Here is a 21,461-nt window from a genome sequence, read left to right as displayed (position 1 = left end):
ATAGAGGTGTATAAGGCTTTGAATGGTTTGAGCATGCTCAATGCCAATGGGATTCTTCATCTTTCTCAGAATAATCACCTCAGAGGGCATAAATTCAAATTGAGGAAGGACGGATGTCGGATAGATGTGCGGAAATTTGCCTTTGGCCAGCGGGTGGTTGGTTGGTGGAACAGACTTCCATCACTTGTTGTTGAAGTTGATAGCCTAAACAAATTTAAAGCTCAACTGGACAGGTATTTCGAACGAACGGAGGGGTGAAATGGGAGAGGGTTTTTTTTTTTTTTTTTTTTGGCTGATGCTGAATAAGCTTGCTTTCTTGCATCATATGCCTCTACTAATGCTAATGTTAATGCTAATTATCAAATCCATGTTCCTTGTCATTCCTAAGCTGTTTCATAGTATCATGCACCTTTTCACAATAGTACAATATGTCATAGGATGAAGTTTGCAGTATATTATTCAAGACATCAGTATAGCCAAACAGAACAGAAAAAATTTCTAGCAACAAAACTGTTTGAAAATCTTGCATCCACATCCCATTCCCCAGAATTCTGCACAATGTGTTCAAAAAATTGAATAAGTTGAATACTGTTACATTTTATTGTGTTTGTTAAACGGGAAGTAAATTTTCATCTGGTTGGTGAGATGGAGGGTAATTTTTTAGCAACAAAATCTTCAAAGCATGTACTCTTTTCGATGATTTAGAAAAATATCCTGTCAATCCACTGACAGTTTGGAAATACAATCTACATTACTTGATATTCGAGGGGCTTTGCTTCAGAACTAAGATCAAAAACGTGGGCATGGCAATGTGTAAATCTTGCTAAAGGATAGCCCTCAATAACATTACTCTGCAACCCATTAATATGCCCACACGTGACACAAGCACCATCACAAGTTTGGCCGACCAACTTGTCCTTAATATTAAATTCCTCAACTCTGTTTACAACATGTTTAAAAAGACCGCCAGACGTTCTATCATCGCTTACATCTGTAAATCCGATGACCATTTCGTATATTTGCCCATTATGGACAAAACAGTTGAAGTTGCGATTTTGACATGACATCAGCAGTTTCATCCAGAAGAATGGCCACAAATGTAGTGGAAGAAATTTAGCATTAATGATATCATTTTGTACTGTGGAAAAAGTTCCTTGAAATACAGTTGAAACCTTTAAATGACTGTCTAAAAGAGGATTGTACTGACGGAGCACTTTAAAAAATTCTATATAATTCCCTCGATTAGCTGAATCTTCAGACTGATCATGACCTCTCAAAGGATGCTCATGCTTAGCCAAATAACACACAGCATCAATTAATCTTTTTAAAATGTCTATTTTTCTTTACTTGTTCATTACAGCTAATTTCAATTTTTCTTTGACTGTCAATGAGTGTCAATTTTTTTGTTTTCCAAACATCTTAAGATTTAAAAATGACTGAACATGTGGTTGGGAGCGCTCATGTTTTTGCACTGCTGCAGTTAAATTCTTTGACCATACTTCGCATCCAGTTAACCATTCTACTGTATCGTACTGTGAAACAGAAAAATGTCTCATGTATTCAGTTTTTGCATCTTTGTGCTTGCACAGTAAATTTGGAAGAGGACGAGGCTTACCTTCTTCAATTATGCTCATACAATCATCAAAAGCTCTGACAGAAAATGGGACGTTCAGTACATCGTCAACACTGTTTCCGATTGTAAATATAGACAAAAAAGCTATAAATTATATCTAAAAAAATTATAAATATACATTTAAATATAAACATAAACGTATATTAAAAAATTTGTGTAAATCGATGTTATAAACACATCAGTTCACACTTTATACAAGCAACACAGACGAAATTCAGAAAACAAAAACAGCAACTCACTAACTACTCCTGGGTGCTGTTGTCTCAGTGCACATCCTGCCACGCCTTCTGGACGGTTTAAACCACTATTTTGGTTTTGGTTTTTTTTAAGGAACATTAGCAACTAAGGCCATATTGCTCTGGAATATGCGGTGGTCATTCACTGACCTTTCCGCATCCTCCGTATTTGGTGGTGACGGGCTCGAACCCCGGTCTAATCAAGAAGCGTGTGCTACGCACTGCTGCTCCTTCCCACCTGGCTACGGAGGCGCCGGTTTAAACCACCGGAAGGCTAAGAATTTGACCTGCTGTGCCATCTGTATGTCTATTTAGAGGGCTCAAAGGTGGCGCCCACACCTTGGCTATTAACACGAATTTGATACAATGTTTATACCCCAAAACTTCTCCTTTTCATGGAACATTGTATATTGGATTTAATTTTAGGAATCATGTGAAGCCAGCAAACAATTAGGGGAGTCTAACAGAAAAAAATGCAAAGATATAATATCAATGATATTACGATTCAATGGACGTGAATTGCACACTTAGCACACCCAGAATATACACCCCTGGTTGGGATAAACTTAAATAGATAGGGTGCAAGAGTATTTGCTGATGCTATCAAGGCAGTGTTAGGTGGTTTGGCAGTGCTAGCTTGGGGAATTCACAGACTAACAGATTAACGGTAGCAACATGCAGAGGTGAAAGTGATTCTTCCACTGCTTCTATTGGAATGAGCAGCAGCCTGGGAAGTGAGGTACTGGGGATTTCAAGGGCTGTGGGAGTCATCTTGGAACAAATAAATACATGGGTTGTGTTAGGGCAACTAAGAGTAAGAATAGGTGCATGTATACTTGCATGTACACCAATGCTAGGAATATAATAAATAAATTTGATTAATTTGAGGTGTTGGTGAAGACATCAAAGCATAAGGTTGTTGAGATATCAGAGAAGTGTCAAACAGATATAAGGAATGCAGAATAGAAATTTGGTGAGTATAATCTGTACAGAAAGGATAGAAGGGGAGAGGAGTGATGCTGTTAGTCAAGAAACACAATCTAAGGAAGTGCATCCATTTGACATGGTTGGACAGTGCAGTGTTGAGTCAGTTTGGTGTGACATAAGCACTGAGAAAACCAAGTTGAGCGTAGGAGTGTGTTATAGGCCTAATGATTCATGAGTACAATGAACTATAAACAGTGAGCCAGTAAATCAGATTGTCTTATAATGGGGGATTTTAACTTCTCAGACAGTGGAATTTGTGGGTTGGTCACTCACACACACACTAGCAAGACTTTTGTGGATATATTGGAGGATTGTTTTCTTACAGCAGCATGTTCGAGAGGCAACCACAGGGAGTAATACTCTTGATCAGATTATCAGCAATGTTTAATCAGGCATTAAGAATCTACAGATAAAGGAATCAATAGGTGGCAGTGATCACAGGGTACTGAAATGGGATTTATTTAAAGATGTAACTACCATCAGGGGTAAAGGGAAGGGTTTTTGCTTTCGTAAAGGTTACTATGGTGTTCTCACAGATTTTTTTAAAATTTTATACAGCGGAATCAACTGATAATGTTACCAAAAGCAAATTCTAAATGAGAAGCATTGAAGGAATTAATCTTGGAAGCTACTAGATTTTTCATTCCAACTAAGAAATACTATTCACGGTTTAGGTCTAAATGGATGTCAGATGACCTAATGAGACTTGTGACAAGGAAGAAAAATGAATGGGACGCATATAAATTATCAGCGGACACAGATGCCTATGGCAGATATAAGATACAGTCAATCCTCGTATAACACGTTTTACATTACAAGAATTCGATCATACACGATTTATAAATAGGGGAACGATATCTTATATAACACGAACTGAATTCGCTTATGCACGATTCATCTTTGTGTTTACAAAAAATGGCAGTCGAACACAGAATCACCACAACCGAACGCACCACGATAGGAATGAAGAGAAGATTATGAAAATGTATTTATGTTTCTTATATCAGTGAAGGGGAAACACATTTCACCATAATAACGTAAAAACTCACACAATTACAGCTATCGGTATTATCGCAAATGCAATTAGTTCGAGTTTACTACCAGTTTATAACAGATTCCACTAGCAGAAACGCACCTGGAAATTGTTTTTATTGTTTTATGGCAGTAACCCCTAGAAATGTGCTTTAGTAAAATGTGAGGTGTTAATAGTGTATCTCAGCCTTTACGGTGTTGTTTATTCAGTTGCTACACGCGCGCAGCTTTGTTTATGTGTATCAAGCGTGCCTCCTCGTTTTGTAATTTTGCTTTATTCCCTAAAAATGAGTGAAAAGGAAGCATCCTGGTGAAGACACTACAGATTCAGAGAGAAAAAGAAAAGCAATATCGATAAACAGATGCGGATTGGGTCAAAAATTCTTACCCGGGAAAATTTATAGTGGCCTCATACTAGCATTTATGGCCAAAATCACACCGGCCTCCGGCCCACCGGGGTTTCTCCAATAAGGCTTATGGCCAGTCCGTCTCTGTCGATAGAGAAAAATTATGAAATTGTGAAACGCTTTGAGCGAAATGAAAGACCATGTGATATTGCACGTGCTACAGACCTAAATGAGGCAACAACGAGAATTACAAAAAATGCAGAGAAAATAAAAACAACTTTCATAGCAGGAACAACTCAAAGTGTAATTAAAATCCATTAGATTAAGACACAAAGAACAAAGAATTGGAAGAGATGGAACAGCTGTCATCTGTTTGGATAGAAAATCAAACAAAAAACAAGTTTGCTTACGATAGAAGCAAATGCATTAGCAATATTTTATTACGTAATAGTCTTAATGAAATACATATTTTATTACGATTATTTATTGTGTTTGGTAATGTTTTGGTTACAAATGTGTGTTCAATCTTGGGTGGTCGGCACCTAACCCTATTTTTCCCATAGGGCCTGTTGTTCGTATTGCACGATTTTGCATTGCACGAGGGTTTCTAGGAACACAACTATCGTGCTATACGAGTACTGACTGTAGTCTGTAACCAAGTCACAAAGGAGGCTAGGCAAGCAAAGACAGATTACAAGATATTTTTGGCATACAATGCAAAGAAAAACAGTACAGACTTTTTTACTTATGTAAACTCTAGAAGGAAGGGGTTGAATCAGATCGGTCCATTTGGCACTGACAGTTCGATAGCTGATGAACCTGCTAAGGTAGCTGACAAACAATGAATATTTTGCATCTACATTCACACAAGAGGTCTGTTGGAAATTGGAGGCCAGAAGCTTATCAAACTCTGGCAGGGAGCTAAATGATTTTGTAATAACTGAGAGTAAGGTGGAGGAGATATTGTTGAAATTGACCATAAGAGAGGCACCTGGGGTGTATGGGATCTATCCAGTTATATTAAAGGAAGCAGCAAAGGGAGTAAGCAAACCCTTAGCCATAATTATGAAAGCTTCCTTGGACTCAAGGGAGGCCCCCATGAACTGGAGATGTGCAAATGTGTCCCAAGTTCACAAAGAGGGATCAAAGGGTGACACAAGTAATTACAGACCTGCTAGTCTAACTTCTATTCCAGTGAAAATAATGGAGTCACTGGTTAAGGAAGTGTGCAGGATCATCTAGCCAAGACTGCAGTTATAGTTCAGAAAAAGCAGGGGTTTGTTAAGGGGAAGTCTTGTCTGACAAATTTGATTGGATACCATGATGTGGGCACAAAAGGTAAATGACAGTAATGATAGTACGGTACTGCAACAGGATATAGAAAAGTTGACCAGATAGGCTGAGACATGGCAACTGAAGTTTAACATTGACAAATGTAAATTACTGTATATGGGTAGCAGTAACACCACAGTAATGTATCAACTGGGTGGTACTACACTCAGGGTAGTGGAGAAAGAAAAGGACATGGGAGGTAATTGTGTAGTTAGATATGAAGTTTTCTGACAGTGCACACAGGCTGTAAGAGTAGCGTCCTGTCAATGATATACAGAAATTTTGCTAGCAGGGATAAGGGGGGTGATTATCCCCTTGTATAAGGCAATGGTCAGGCCACACCTTGAGTACTGCACAGAGGTCTGGAGGCCTCATTTAGAAAAGATGTAGAGCAGCTGGAATGAGTACAGAGAAGGGCAACAAGATCGGCGAGTGGAACAAAAAGTTGATGTTACTGAGAAAAGCTTAAATTCTGCAAATTGCAGTGTCTGGAGATGAGCCACCTGTGAGGTAATCTAATTGAGGAGTATAAGGCCTTAAATGGTTTGAGAAAGCTCAATGCCGATGGCATTCTTGCTCTGATTACTCACCTGAGGGTGCATAAATTCAAATCGAGGAAAGACAATTGTAGAATAGATGTGCGGAAATTTGCCATTAGCTAGCTGGCAGCTGACAGTTGTACCAAACTTCCATCTGTTGTAGTGAAAGACAACGACTTAATTAAGTTCAAAGCAGAACTAGACAAACATTTGGAGTGAATGGATGGGTGAAATGGGAGGGGGATTTTTTTGTCTTATGCTATATAAGCTTGCTTTCTTGCATCATATGCCTCTACCAATGCTAATAATTCCTGGGAATTCAAGATCCCAGTTGAATTAAGAGCTTCTTCAGTACTTGGAAATCTTATAGAATGGGCAATCAACAATAAGTTATAAATATCTACTGCCAAAATGCAAATGACCTTTAAGGGAGAACTCAATCTACAGCATCCCCCACTCGTGAATATTCATGGAAAACAAATTCCCTATGTCAGGAACACTAAATACTTGGGCCTGCTGTTAGACGACAAGATGAAGTTCATGCTCTGTATAATCCACCTAACAAAGAAAATTAAAAAGTTCACCATGGCCATCATTAGAATTATAAAAACTGACTGGGACTAGGGTGCATAACCCTTATGCTCTATTACAAGGCAGTCTTTATTCTCACAGCAACCTACGCTGCCTCACCGTCGTACAACAGAGCCAAAAATACTAAAATTCAATCCGAACTCCTCTTGCGCTTCAACGAATGATGATCCTAACTATGCTTAGATCCTGCAGAACTGCCTCAACCCAATGACCTAGAGGTCACCACAGGTGCCATGTCCTTAGATTTCCATCTAGCATTCTGTGCATTTTGCTATTCTATCAAGCACACCAAGCCCATGACTTTCAGAGGAATAACAGTTAACACACTTGCAGATATAAAATCTGAGAAGACCTGGGTCTAGGCAGAATTGATGAAACAATAGCAAACACCCTGGAACATATCAACTAAAGGCAGAACGACTTTCAACTTCATCCCAGAAGTCTCTTTCACAGCAAACCCAGGAACATTCTCATGGTGCACTCCAAACATTTCTTCTCACTGGCCATGGATCAATCAACTCAAACCTATATCAGTTTAGATTAGCTAACACTGATTCTTGCATATGGCAACAAACAAGATTGGATCTACATTATGTATCACTACACACTCTACATGGACATTAGAAACATCCTGAAGGCACAAATTCCCGGTCTTTCTCCTGAGAACGAAACGCTCTTAGTAGAATCCATTGCTAACTTCAAAGCCTTCTAGCAGTTCTCTACTGAGCTATTTTCTAGAAGAAAATGACTTTTGGCATACCAACCAGCCACAAATTCAAATCAAGACGCCTAGAATAACAGAGAACCTTTATATTACTGTTTACTATGAAGAACCTAAATTATGGAACTTTTAAGAATCTTCTGCCTTCAGTCTCTAGGGAATCTCATGTCTCTAAATCACGAAGATTGTCACCCTCTTTCACCTTCCCGCCCCACTTTACTTTTTTTTTTAATTTAACTTAATTATATTATTATTTTGCTTTATTTAAGTGTACTTAGTTATTATTTTTTCTATTATTAATTTAATTTCTTTTTTTCTCCTATTATTTTTTTTATTTTTTTTTTATTTTTATTTTTTTTTTATATATATACAGTGAAACTTCCCTTTAACGGACAGCCATGGGGAACGGGAAGTTGTCCGTTAGAGAGAAGTGTCCGCTAACAAGAAGTCTGAGGGAGAAAAAAAAAAAAGAAAGAAAGAAAAATCGTTAAACGTTTAATGTAAAATTAAATTAAAATATATACAGATTTTGAACGATATTTTTGTAAATAATATACAATTACATACACAAGAGATAAAGAAAAATCGTTAAACGTTTAATGTAAAATTAAATTATATACAGATTTTGCACAATATTTTTGTAAATAATATACATACAATTGTGCTATGCATATTATGACTTTATCTTAAGAAAAATACATACAGTAATCACTTATTTTCTTCTGCACCTTCTTCTGGCTGATAATTTTGTTTTCAACATTTGTTTGGAGTGAAGAAACCATCGAAAGTCCTTCAGTATCTTCTTCAGCGGCAAAAAACATTTTTAAACGATTGATTTGTATGAGTGCTTCTTCTATTTTCATCGGTTGTTCGTCGTTAATATGTTCTTTGACAGAATGACCTCCTTCCATTTCTTCATCCTCATGAGGAACTTCTTGAAAAATATCGATGATAATGTCGTTGATATCTAGAGCACCATCTTCTGTAGTGAGGTTCCAGTCTATATCTTTGTAGCCAGGGTCACTTGTAGCGGAAGTATCGTACATTATCAATAGATGTTGAAGTTCTTGTTCTTCTTGGTGCTCCACATTGCTGTTCACAACTTCAATTTTTGCGTTTGAGAAGCCAGACTTTACAAAACAGTTCACGACAGTTTGTTTTCTAATTGCATTTACTGAAGAGGAAATCCATTGAATAGCATCTAGGATGCTGATTTTCTTTGCAAGGTCACTCGCACTTGTTACATCATTCATGTTTGCAATGAGATGTCTTAAAACACGTTTTCTGTAGTGAAGTTTAAAATTTTTTATTATCCCTTGATCCAAGGGCTGACACTCTGCAGATGTGTTTGGTGGCAGAAAAACGATTTGAATGTTGGACAATTCAATGTGCAGGTGAGATGCAGCATTATCCATGAAAAGAATAATTTTTCTGTTTTGACAAATCATGTTTTGGTTAAAGTGATTTATTCATTCGCTCATGATATCTCGTGTCATCCACGCTTTTTTATTAGACTTCCAGTCAACATTCAAAAGATTCAACTTTATGCCCTTGAAACAACGAGGATTTTGTGGTTTTCCTATAACAAGAGGTTGTTCAAAGTCTCCCAGCATATTTGTACACAATAGTACAGTCAAGCGTTCCTTAGAAATTTTTCCGCCCTGGAACTTTTCGTTTTTTAGACTCATTGTTTTTTCAGGAAGAGCTTTAAAAAACAACCCTGTTTCGTCACAGTTGTAAATATCCTTAGCTTCGAAATCACGACATAAATCTTCCAATTTGATGGTCCACTCTGTTAAAACCCCAGTATCAACAGATCCACCTTCACCACTTACGGTTTTCCAAGAAATTTTATGCCGAGTTTTGAACTTGTCTAGCCATCCCACAGAAGCTTTGAACTCATTTACTCCCATAGATTTCGCAACCTCCAAAACCTTTTCCCTAATAATAAGCCCATTAATGGGAATTTTTTTAGCACGTGCGCCGACAAAACCACTCATATGCAACATTGTCAATTTGAAGTCCAACAGTTTTCGGGAATGATTTTTGAACCTGATCATTTCCGTGTTGCCAAAATTGTTTGAGCAGTTCGTTTTTTTTCTTTACGATGTCACTTACTTTTGTCTTTTTCAGCAAGATTGCGAACACTATTTTTTTTCCGATCATACGCATTAATGAGTTCGACTTTATCTTTTAAAGTTAAATGTTTACAAGAAGACATTGTGCGCTTCACACAACACTGAAAACTCAAACTCAAAAGACGAAAGGCCGACCAAATCCCCCCCCCCCCCTGCACACCGAATTCATCAGAAGTTTTACACGTGCCTTAAAATTCTTGAAAAAGGGTTTAGAACCACGACATAAACCTTGATAAAATTCAGAGAATCGGAAATAGAAAATAAACACACAATTGAGGCAATACGTGGAAGAAACGTTCCTAGAAAAAGGGCCGTGAGGTCGCCCGCTGTCCATTATGGGGAGATCAAATTAAGTGCTAATCTAAACGAAACAGTGCAGATTGCCTGTCCACGTCCGATACAGAGAATGTCCGCTAGACAGAAGCTGAAAACACGTTAAAACCAATAGAGGAGAGTTGGGGAATTTGAAAATGTCCGCTGTAGAGAGATGTCCGTTAGAAGTTTCACTGTGTATATATATATATATATAAATATATATTTTTTTTTTTTTTTTTTTCTTGCTGGTACCCTTAGCTTGGGCATCTGCGGGAACAGGATGTTGCTGGCACCCACTGGTATAGCACTACCTCCAGTGTGCGCGGGATTTTGCCCTTCCTAGGACAGAGAAAGATTACAATAGACGAGGGACATACGTAGTTATGTCCCACCTCCTCATGGTGTAGCCGGGCACCGGGTAGGCTTTCCAGGTGATCCTGGCCTTCCCAGTGGCAGAGTGGTCAGAAACAACTAAACAACACTACATACATTTCTGGCCATTCTACAGAATGGCAGAGCTGAACTAATGTTCTGGAGCAGCTATACAGAAGACACTATGTTGTTGTTATTTGGTTTTTAGGAGCATTAGCAACTAAGGACATATTGCTCCGGGATTATGCGGTAGTCATTCCCTGACCTTTCCGCATCCTCCGTATTTGGTGGGCATGGGCTCGAACCCCAGTCTAATCAAGAAGAGTGTGCTATGCACTGCTGCTCCTGCCCACCTGGCTATGGAGGTGCCTAGAAGACACTATACATGTACATGTCTACATAGATATTGTACTAAGTCTTGGGAATTTCTCTTGCAAGTATGTGAATGCAGTACCGTTCACCTCCAAAACCTTCACGAATTTTTCATGAGTCCCCACAGTTTGATGTGGATTGGTGGAAGTAAAAATTTGCATCTATCGGAGGTTCAAATGCTACATTCTTCATTCCAGGTGTTAATGATTTTCATCGAGGCCAACTCCCCTTCTCGTAGTGCATATCCTTGGCACAAGTATTCCACTCGCAGAGAAAGCAACAATACTTAGTGTAACCCTTTTGTAGTCCAATAAAATGGCATTTACCTTTAAATCACCACATATCTGGCACTTATACTTCTGACAGTGTACATCTAAGCGAATGTCCTCCATGTTTGAATATGTTTCTTTTTTGTGGACAGCATACACAAGAGGTATTAAAGAAAGGCAGCATATTTCCACTGTGTAATAACACAGCCTTAAGAAGCATCAATAAATAGTCGGCATTCTTCAGGAATGTGCCTCGGTTCCTTGCTGCCATTAGACCATTGATGGCCCTTGCAAAAAGTGAATTCACCTTCTGTTTGATAGAATTTATCAGTCTTTATTTTGAGTACGAAATGTTGTCACTTTCACATAATGATCTAGAACAGCATTTCTCAACCGTTTTGTTACTGTGACACACTTTTAAAGACGAATTTTGCAGCACACTTTTAAAGACGCTAAAACTTTGTGGCACACTTTTAAAGATGCTAAAATTTTGCAGAATACTACATACTACAATTACTACTATGCTCATATTCATAAAAGGGAAGTTATTTCTGTTGGGTATATTTAGTAATATGCTTATTATTTGTTTTAAATGCTTTTAATCTCTTTTTGAGCATACATGAAATTTAAAAGTAAATACGTAAAAATTAATATAATTATATAAAAACAAACAAAAGTACAATTATAACATTTTAATTAGTGAGGCGGTTGGGTTTGACGGGAGACACAGATTTTTCTCTCTTTTTTTTTTAATCTCATTTAAAGCAGAAAACCCTGTTTCACACAAGTAGGAAGTAGAAAACAGCAATAAAATTCTAAGTGCCTTTTCCAAAATTCTGAAAATCGGCGCAGCGTAAATAAAAAAAATTTTTGTTGGAATTCATTTTTATTATAAAACTTGGATTTATTAATTTTTTTTTTAAATTTGCATTTTCCGTGCCACAGAGGTTGAGAAATACTGATCTAGAAGATTCCACTGTTGTAGCCTTGAGGCCAAACGCTCTGCCTTATTCTCTGGCAGTTCTTTCTGTGATCTAATGTGGTTCAGAAGGATAAAGGCTTGGTCAAAATGGTAGTTCCATTGACATACATGGCTGCTGTACTTCTTCGTGTATATCAAATTGATGTTCAATGTCTTCACCTTCATCAGAGTGTACAGAGAAATGGTCGGGTGGTTCAGGAATAGGTAGTACTTCACTGTGAGGCATGGGACAAATTACAGATGGCATATTTGGGTATGTCACTGTCCACTTTTTCTTCATTGTCATCTCTTTCCTAATAGGAGGCACCATACAGAAGTAACAGTCTGTGACGAGATTTCTTGGCTCCCTCCCTATCATGGGCACTGTAAAAGGCATAAAACATCCCCCTTTCAATTCATCCATGCTTTGAGTTTTGATAAATAGGTAGCGCAGCATTTGTGTGGAGCCCAGTTCTTGTCCTGGTTGCCTACTTTATACCCAAAGTACAAGAACATTTATCTTACACGACACAAATACTGCGCAAAAAGTAGGAATCTCACTGAGAACAAATCACTCAGTACCTAGACATAATCGAGGATACTGAAACAGAGTTGAAGATGCATTTGACACAACAACAACTTATCATGTGATGCCGAGCAAGGCAACAGGTGCCAATCATGTGCTAAGAGTGTGTGGTACTAGAACTGCAGTGTTGCCATGCGTTTTGCTGAGAGCAGTAGTTGATAATGTAGAGTAATTCACTAATTTGAAATCCCCAACTGTAATTTGAAAACAAGAGCTAATCAACACAAAATTGCCAAGATTGGGTGTTTTTGCTTTTGTAACATTTTACAAGTTGACCAGTGTAATAAAAGCTCTAGTAGTAATGTAGGCCCAATGCATTAATCAAGAAAAGAAGCAGGGTACTATTAAAATACAAGAACTGAAATAGTTTGAGAAATAACACTCATACTGCATTATGCCTTCTGTCTATTGAGGCTATCTGTTGCGTGAAGATGAGATGGAACCAAATAGTTCTGAAACTAGTTGCAATTGTGCCTTCAAGTTTTTAATGACTAACAGATTCACCTACTTGGTGATTTTATTTGATTAAAAACAATATTAGTTACTTTAGGTCGACTCAAAGATAACATAGTCCTTTGTCCTCAAGCTTTGTCACTGTCATGGGAAGGTCAAAACTGACCTCCCTAGCAGTATGGACATTAAAAACAGAAATAACACTCAAACTGCATTCTGTTTTTATAGACACTAAAAACAGAATATAGTGTGAGTGTTATTTCTCAAACTACTTGAATTCCTGCATTGAAATAGTACCCCACTTCTTTACTTGAGTAACTGTCTTAGATCGAACTTTATTTGTTAACAACTTGCAGCTGAACCGCAATCAGATTTAAACTCTGGAGAACTGTTAATTATTTTCCTATTCATTTCTGGTTATTTTCTCTCTTGTCACAAGTTTCACCATAATGCATTTTAATATAACCTGTTCATTAATGAATGAACTATATGAATGTTACAATTAAAATCACAATCCATGCTTTCAACATTTAAAATTTTATTTTTATTATTACAGTGAACTCCAGTGTAACCACTATATAACTTTTTTTTTTTTTTTTTTTGTAAGTAATCAATGTTATAAAAAAGATATACTGTTATCTTAACATTTGTTCCCTTATTCCTTTCAATTATTAATTTCTCTGAACATTTAAACTGACTCATCTAGACCTGCAAAACTGTTTCCAGCTCTCCTATTTGGCTAAATTCATGACAAGAGCAGCAATTCCCCACCATAATCCTTCCACAGTCCCTTCAGTCTAAAAATGATTGTCAAAGCTTGCATATATTCCCTCTTGACATGACTGGGCAAATTTCACAAGATATGTTCTTAATAGCAAAGTAAAAGCAGCATTCATACAATTTCAATTCAACACAGGAATTGAAATTGTATGAATTTCGCAAATCAATTTCTGTTTTGAGGATACTTTGCTCTTCCAGTTACAGAAACTGACTCTTGGACTTTGAGACTTGGACTTACACACAAAAGGATAAGACCACTATTCACGTGTCAACTTAAATGACAATATTATTTTAATATAAACAGAGCCACAAAAAAAAAAAAAAAAAAAAAAAAAATGAACTGTTTATTCAAAAGTCAAGGCATTGTCTCAGCTGTTTTGAATCTTACTAATCTATTAAAAAAAAACCAGGTGAGCTATATTAGCAAACTTATGCTGATTAATAAGGCCTAACTGTGCAGGTTTAACAATAATGTGCAAACTCTACCAGCTACATTGCACCTATTTATACTCAATAAGTTTAATAGTAAGCTGCAATGAACGATGACAGCAGTAAGGGGGATCCTTGCCTGTAAATAGATGGATGCACAGGTAAGTCAGCCTTATTTGTGCCCATGTAAACATTACTCCTTGTTGAGATGTGTGCATGCCGGAGCACCAAACTTTACAGTCTTTTTTCAACCCCAGGGGCTCACATCTGGTTAGTATGGGCTTGGCACACCCAGGGTCCTGAGCTCTCGCTCTCTCTGGGTAACTCGGGGAATTTTTTTTTGTCTGGTGCAGCATAAGCCTCAGGCTTCCTTGCACCATATAGCTAATAATAATAATAAACTGATAATTTATAATTGAATTATGAGTGCCATAGTATTTTCAGCTGTGCAAGGCATGCCACTTGTGTGATTAGTCTATAATCAATGAATGTGGTAGAAATATTAGTTAAATCACATATCAGATTCAACTAATATTTCTTAATAGCTTTATCCGCTTGTTTCATTTGCTAAAATCCCTACATGTGCTGAGATCCAACAAAAGACAACTACTTGATGATGTTACTGGATTTGCATTAGCAGGGCATATGATGTTAAAAAGAAAGCTTATATAGCATCAGTCAAAAAAAAAAAAAAAAAAAAACACACCCTTCCCACTTCACCCAACCATTCACTCCAAATATTTGTCTAGTTCTGCTTTGAACATATTTAAGTTGCTAACTTCCACTACAACAGAGAAGTTTGTTCCAATTATCAACCACCCACTGGCTAAAGGCAAATTTCTGCACATCTATTCTACAGTTGTCTTTCCTCAATTTGAATTTATGCCTCCTCATGTGAATAATAAGAGCAAGAATCCCATCAGCATTGAGCTTTCTCAAACCATTTAAGGCTTTATACTCCTCAATTAGATCACCTCGCAGGCGGCTCATCTCCTGACACTGCAATTTGCAGAACTTCTCTAGCCTTTCTCAGTAACACAAACCTTTTGTTCCACTCACCAATCTTGTTGGCCTTCTCTGTACTCGTTCCAGCAGCTCTACATCCTTCCTAAAATGAGGCCTCCAGACCTGTATACAGTACACAACGTGTGGCCTGATGATCGTTGCCTTATTTATACAAGGGGACAATCATCGCCTTATCGCTGCTAGCAAAATTTCTGTATATCATTGACAAGGTACCATGAGCTTCTCTTGCAGCCTTTTTGCACTGTATTTTGCATTAGAAGAATCCTAATTTGATTTAAGACAGTGATTAATCAGAATTCCCCTCTGCCATGTACCACATCAACTACAAGCTGGCTACTCAACCTATACTAGATACATTTATTACTCTAGGCTACTTGTTGCCTTATGAAAAACCAGTAAGTGTTGAAATGGCTGTCAAAATGGTATCTTGAAGTTTAAACAAATAGTGCAAATAAATTCACTGTTTTAGATGCTACTCATCTCTAGTAGAGTATCTCCACTCTGTCTCATAGACGTACCGTTTCTGCTGCATGCATTTTCTACAGATACTTTCATGGGCACTGTTCTTCTGAATTGACTTCTATAATGCCCACTCTCTCTTTCAAAACAGTCCAAACATGTGCCACCACCAGCCAACATCCATTTACTGTCCAACTTCAAACTCACAGAACCAACTTTTCATCTTCCTCATTTATTGATTCAAATGCCATTTTCTGGAACAACCTTCTTTCATATGTATTTCCTGAAAATTACAATCTACAGAAGTTCAAGTCTAATGTCAACAAATATCTTATTTCATCTTCTAAACCTCCAACCCAAGCATGGTACTAAGTACTATAGGTTCTAATACCTCTCATGTTTGGGGTTTTCATTATAAAAAAAAAAAACTTATATTAAAATGAAATAGAAATTTAAGTTGACTCAATAACATTCACATTCTGGTTCTGTTACATTCCTCCTTTGACTTATATGAATTATGTAATGTGTTCCTGGAAAACCTTGTATTAGCCAAATTCATACTAATTGAATGATCCTCCCCCCGCACAATGGGAGGTTGGTTTTCTGACACTCTAAAAAGCATATTTTTACCATAAGAAAATGATAAATTCAAATCTGAATAAGATTTAATTTAAAAAATGGCTGAGTTAATGGTGTATACCTCACCTTCAAAAATAGTGAAAATGATTGATTTTATCTCTCAGCCCACACTCGCTGAAGGTCTGGTTTTTAATTTGTTTAGCTTATGCTTTTACATTGCATACTATTACATGTATATCATATAAAACACTTATTTGAAACTGCAAAATAATATACAGAATCCACTTTATAATTTATTTGAATTATTTTAGAAGATTATTTTATTCAAATAGCTTAATAGTTTATAAGATCAAAAGTTATTTCTGTTTGATACTCTGAATGGCATGCATCATTGAATCATGTATTACAGCATGTGCAAAATAACTATTTAATACCATGCTCAGATAAGTAAGAGGAACATACAGGTGTATTCAAATGATCAGTACCAGCAGTGTGAAAAAATACTTATTTTTTTTTTCTCACATTCCTGAAAAACAGGAACCAGAATAAGCAGTTTTTGATACCTGGTATTTATGAAAATAGATGATACAAGTCTAACATGACAAGGTCTGATATGTTAATACTAAGTAACTGCATAGCAACTCTTAGTTTCTGATTAACTCTTTCTTGAATATGTACATTTTACAAATGCGGGCTCTCTTATGTACAGATTCTCTAGAAATATTCAAGTAGGTGTTGCCATATCATATCTGTGTTTCTAACAACTGTAGACAGTTAATAACATAAGGGTAATAAGCAAATAGCTTTGAAAATCAGAAACAATGCTTACATCTGTTAGCTCCAATTGTCTAATAAAAAACAAAATTCAATAAATTGATAATAATCTAATCCAGAAGTTGATGAAACTGAATCAAGTGTAAATAGCTGTAGATGATACTAGTGTGAAAAAAAAAAAAAAAAAAAGGAAAAAAAAAAAAAACCCCAGAATTTAATACTTTTTTTTTTAATTTTGATTTGATTTTTGACCATAATTTCATTATAATCATCATGAGAGTGCTCAACTACCCAACACCAGTGAAATCAATATAAGATTTATAGTGTTTATTTTTATAACTTCAAAATTCCAAAAAGAAACAATCTAAAGAGTTTATTGCCTTAAACTCAGTACCTGTAGTCCACACACACATATGGAAAAGTGAGTCACTGTAAGCCTGTGTAGGTTCCAAGAACACTGCCACAAGCCCACACGCACACACAAGTACACTATGGAACGTCACATGAAAGAGTTAAAATGAAGTGAAAAACTACTCCAACATCTGAGATGCAATCTGCCTTTAATTTCTTAAAGAATTACAGATTATTCTCAGATGTTTTGTGGTAATTCCTGTACCACTTCTTCAGTGAAGTCCTATAGTGCTGTCCTTACGATACCATCAGCCTCACATACCAAGCTTGGTATGTAAGATTTAAGTGCTCATTATTTCACCAATTTCTGATTCTTGATATACCTGTGAACCATGCCGCTAAAAGAATATTTAAGATCTGAGATGTGTTGTCAAAATGTTACCAAGGCAGTTCAAATTATCTGCAGTGGCTCAAAAATGTTTGTGTTATTCAAAGGATGTGTGAATGTATAAAGGAGAAGTGGAATTGCTCTAGGTAGTCTCCCAATATCACAACTTCCTGTGCTATCAAATCAGCAAGTCTGGACTGATTTTTACTTACAGGCAGTTTGCTTCACACACAGGTATCCCCTTGGACATTATGGTCAGCCCCCCTTTGACCTTTGTGCTTCCACCCAGTTATTCTTTTCAAGATCCTTTAATGTCCAATTTCATCCACTGAAATATCAAAAATTTTCCAATATAATTTCTGTTCTTAGTTCTTACAAAATACAGTAAAAAAAAGAGTAGATTTGCCTACACTACTGTATCCATTCAAGCAGCACAGCTGAACCCACATTTCAAAGTACTGCATGTTATCAACTTTCTGCTTTCTGCTCTGGCTCAAGTCAGTTTTCTTGATGCTGTTATTTTCCATTTTGGGTTATTTCAGATTATAAAAAAGTTAATAAACTATTACAACATATTTATTAGGTGTATAATATGCAATACATTATAACAATATCTATATAAGTTGTAAGTTATAATACAGACAGTCCTCGCACTTACAATACAATTGGTTCCTGAAAGTCGCATCGTTAGTCAAAGTACAGTTTCCTATAGGAACAATGTTATAAATTGGTGTTACATTCCTGACCCATTGGTAGAAAATATATTTCACAAAAATGACCTGTAATATTATACTCAGGCAAATATTTATGTAAATATAATTTATTTAAGACATTAATCATTTAATTTCAATTATGTTCTAGTTAAGACTTAATAAAACAATGAAGGTTAAAAATCCACCAAAGGAATAAAAAACATAAAAAGACATATAGATTAAAACAACCTGGATATCACAAACAACAACTTCATTATTGTTATAGGTGTTGACTGGACAGAAGATAGCCAAAAGACTATCACAAATTCACCTTTCTGGTGCTCAACTGGGAGTTCTAAAAACAATTGCTCATAATGATGCCAGTAACTACAGTAAATTGTCGGCCCCCCTCTTAGAGTTAAGTTCTCTGCACATTTATACAAATATTTTCTCCTCTGCAGTCTTTTAAATGTCTGAAGTCAGAAACAAAATCTAGACATCCCTAACCAGCTGTTCACCCAGGATGCGATAACAGATAGCTGTGGATGTCTTGATTTTGAATCAAGTTTGATAACAGAACTTTATTCATATGCTACAATCTGAAGAGTTCTGATTTGTGGCAGAAAATGCTGATGCTGACAAGATTTGCAAAGGACAGTGATGTTTTGAACAAATGAAAAGCTAACAGTGGAAAACAAAAACAAAATACTTAGCTTTCACTGTGTCTGCAATAGATGTTCAGAAAACTGGTCACTGAAAGCCCATGAATGTTCCAGAAACTTACTGCCACAAGCCCCACACACATTACGGATGTCATGTGAAAGCATTAATGTGAATTAAATTGAAGTGAAAAAACATCTGAGATGTAGTGTCAAAGTGTTGCCAAGGCAGTCCAAATTGTCTGCATTTGTTCAAAAATGTGTTGTTGATAATAAAATAAATGGACATAATAGGGCTAATGAAAATGTGGTGTCACCCAGAAATAGGGAATGATGAGTTTCAACAATAGTCAGGACCGTACTTACACTTCTCAGGGCCCAAGGCACTGAGCTTTTGTGGGGACCCCCTTTAAAGCTACCAGAGTGCAAAAAAAAAAAAAAAAAAAAGCTTGCATATATAAATATAATAAGAAAAAAAAAAAAAAAAATTTAACAGATCTGTTTAACACAAATGTTGAATACTGTGAAATAATTTAGATGCACCAGATTCATATTTTTGCTGCATTATTAACTGCTAAATTCAACTTAATTTCAGTTTTCAGATTCATACTTTCAATTAAAATTGTTTCCGTATAACTAATAAAATTTCCATATAATGAACGAATTTTGAGAGACCTGGTGCACATTGTTTGCACCTATGGCCTTTAGGCAACATAACTGCTTCTGTAGAATGCACGGATTGAGAACTAAAGGGACATTCCATAATTTAGTGGTGTCCGTAACACAGTTACAACCGACTCCCACATTCTGTACTGAGAAGTTGCACTGGTCAACTGCTTTCTTGTGTTCATAGCTAGTGGAAAAGATTAAGACAAAAATCCAACGTGGATAATATGCCGTGGTCATCATGGATACTACTGTTAAACCCTATTAGAGAATTAGGAGAGAGTGATTTTCCTTTATTCTGGAAATTCATCTGTTGTTTCACAGAAATGATTCATCAACACTTTCAGTAAATTTCACCTGTCTCTGTTTACACAATACGTAAAAGTGGGGACCTAGTTCAGATGTGGGAATTAAGAAAAGAAATCGCTTTAAAAATTTGAAATTACAGAGCCCATGCGAACCCCTCCCCCTATGGTGAGGCCCGAAGCTAGCACCTCAAACTCTTGTTCATAAGTATGGCCCTGACAATAGTATGTATAATGTATTTAAGAAAAATAGGTAAGATAAAAGGGATCAGGGAAGTCATGCTTCTTAACAAAAGCAGAACTTGATAAGCTGCTTTTGATAAAAAGCATTAAGAATTTACACATGCCAGCAGAGGATCTGTGTGGTATGAAGTAACTGGAAGCAAAGGTAAAATGCAAGTGAGGATCCTTCATGATGACCTGGATAAGCTTCAAGGATAGTTTGAAAAGTGTAGCAAATGTAGCAAAATGAAACTCCAAAATAACATACACTTGGTGGGGTTAAATTAAAAACAGTAGAGGAAGAGAGGGATTTGGAAGTTCTGATATAGTTGGCCATACGGTTCTCCGATCAGTGAAGACTGTCAGCAAGGAAAACCTACAATTTCCTATCAATGATTTATCAAACATTTGCTTGTAGAGATAGGGAGACATAATTAAACTGTATAAGGCTTGTAAGACACAGCTACAATACTGTGCACAAATAAGGAGTTGCACCAAAAAAAAAAAAAAACCACATCAAACTTCTTGGAAAGGCCCAAAGATGGATCTTTGGTGAGATCTGTAAATTACTGAGCTTGACAACCAGGCAACTTAGAGGGGACCTGAGTGAGGAATACATACAAGGCTCTGCGATGTAATAGTAAAATGAAGGAAGGCAAAATTTTCACTGTTATAAATGATTCCGGAACCAAGGGCAAAAAATTCAAATTATGGGGAAAGACATTTATATGAGACTGTATAAGAAGTTTCCTTTTAGCCAGCAAGGTTTTAATTACTAGAAAATGTTGCCTTCTTAGGTGGTTTTAATTTCCAGCTTGGGGAAACTCAAAGATCAAATGTATAAAATAATAAATAAAATTTATATATTTTATTATATTATTTTTTATATTTGCCTATGGCTTCCTTGAACTATATGGCTAATATTAATATCCCAATCCCAGAGAAAGTCATCCTCCGTTAAACAGAAGACAAGAAGGTCTCTGTCTGCTGCTCATTGCCTACTGTTACAGCCTTAACTGAGAAGAGCATCCATCACAGTAGCCTTGTCTCCAATAATAATAATAAAAAATAAAAAAAAGATACCACGCATTTGAAACAATGTAGTGGACATTTATCATTTATTAATTAATATGAACCAATGGTAATAATCTTATCACAGAAAAGATTCATATCAACACAATTTTTTATTATTTTTTGGTCCAATAATCAACAGCCCATTCTTGTTATTAGCACAACATATCAATATT

General features: G+C 36.4%; 1 protein-coding gene across 7 annotated transcripts in view; it reads right to left on the bottom strand.

The window, feature by feature from the left end:
• MED15 (mediator complex subunit 15) overlaps positions 1-21,461 on the bottom strand; it is a 442,919-nt gene that overhangs the window by 307,336 nt on the left and 114,122 nt on the right. For 6 of the 7 annotated variants that reach the window (XR_016546979.1, XM_090374288.1, XM_090374289.1 and 3 more), the window contains exon 4: positions 18,329-18,376. The exons of the other annotated variant lie outside the window; for it this stretch is intronic. Coding sequence is in view for 5 of the 6 variants with exons in the window: in XM_090374288.1 (XP_090230414.1) it covers positions 18,329-18,376 (48 nt within the window). In the remaining variant the exon portion in view is untranslated. The remainder of the gene's footprint in view (positions 1-18,328; positions 18,377-21,461) is intronic. 7 annotated transcript variants of the gene reach the window in all.

Source organism: Mastigoproctus giganteus, chromosome 5, assembly GCF_048544385.1.
Source record: "Mastigoproctus giganteus isolate SK-2022 chromosome 5, ASM4854438v1, whole genome shotgun sequence".
In the NCBI taxonomy this organism is placed as follows: domain Eukaryota; kingdom Metazoa; phylum Arthropoda; class Arachnida; order Uropygi; family Thelyphonidae; genus Mastigoproctus; species Mastigoproctus giganteus.
Note: the sequence above shows the minus strand (reverse complement) of the source record. Positions and strands in the feature narration are given on the sequence as shown.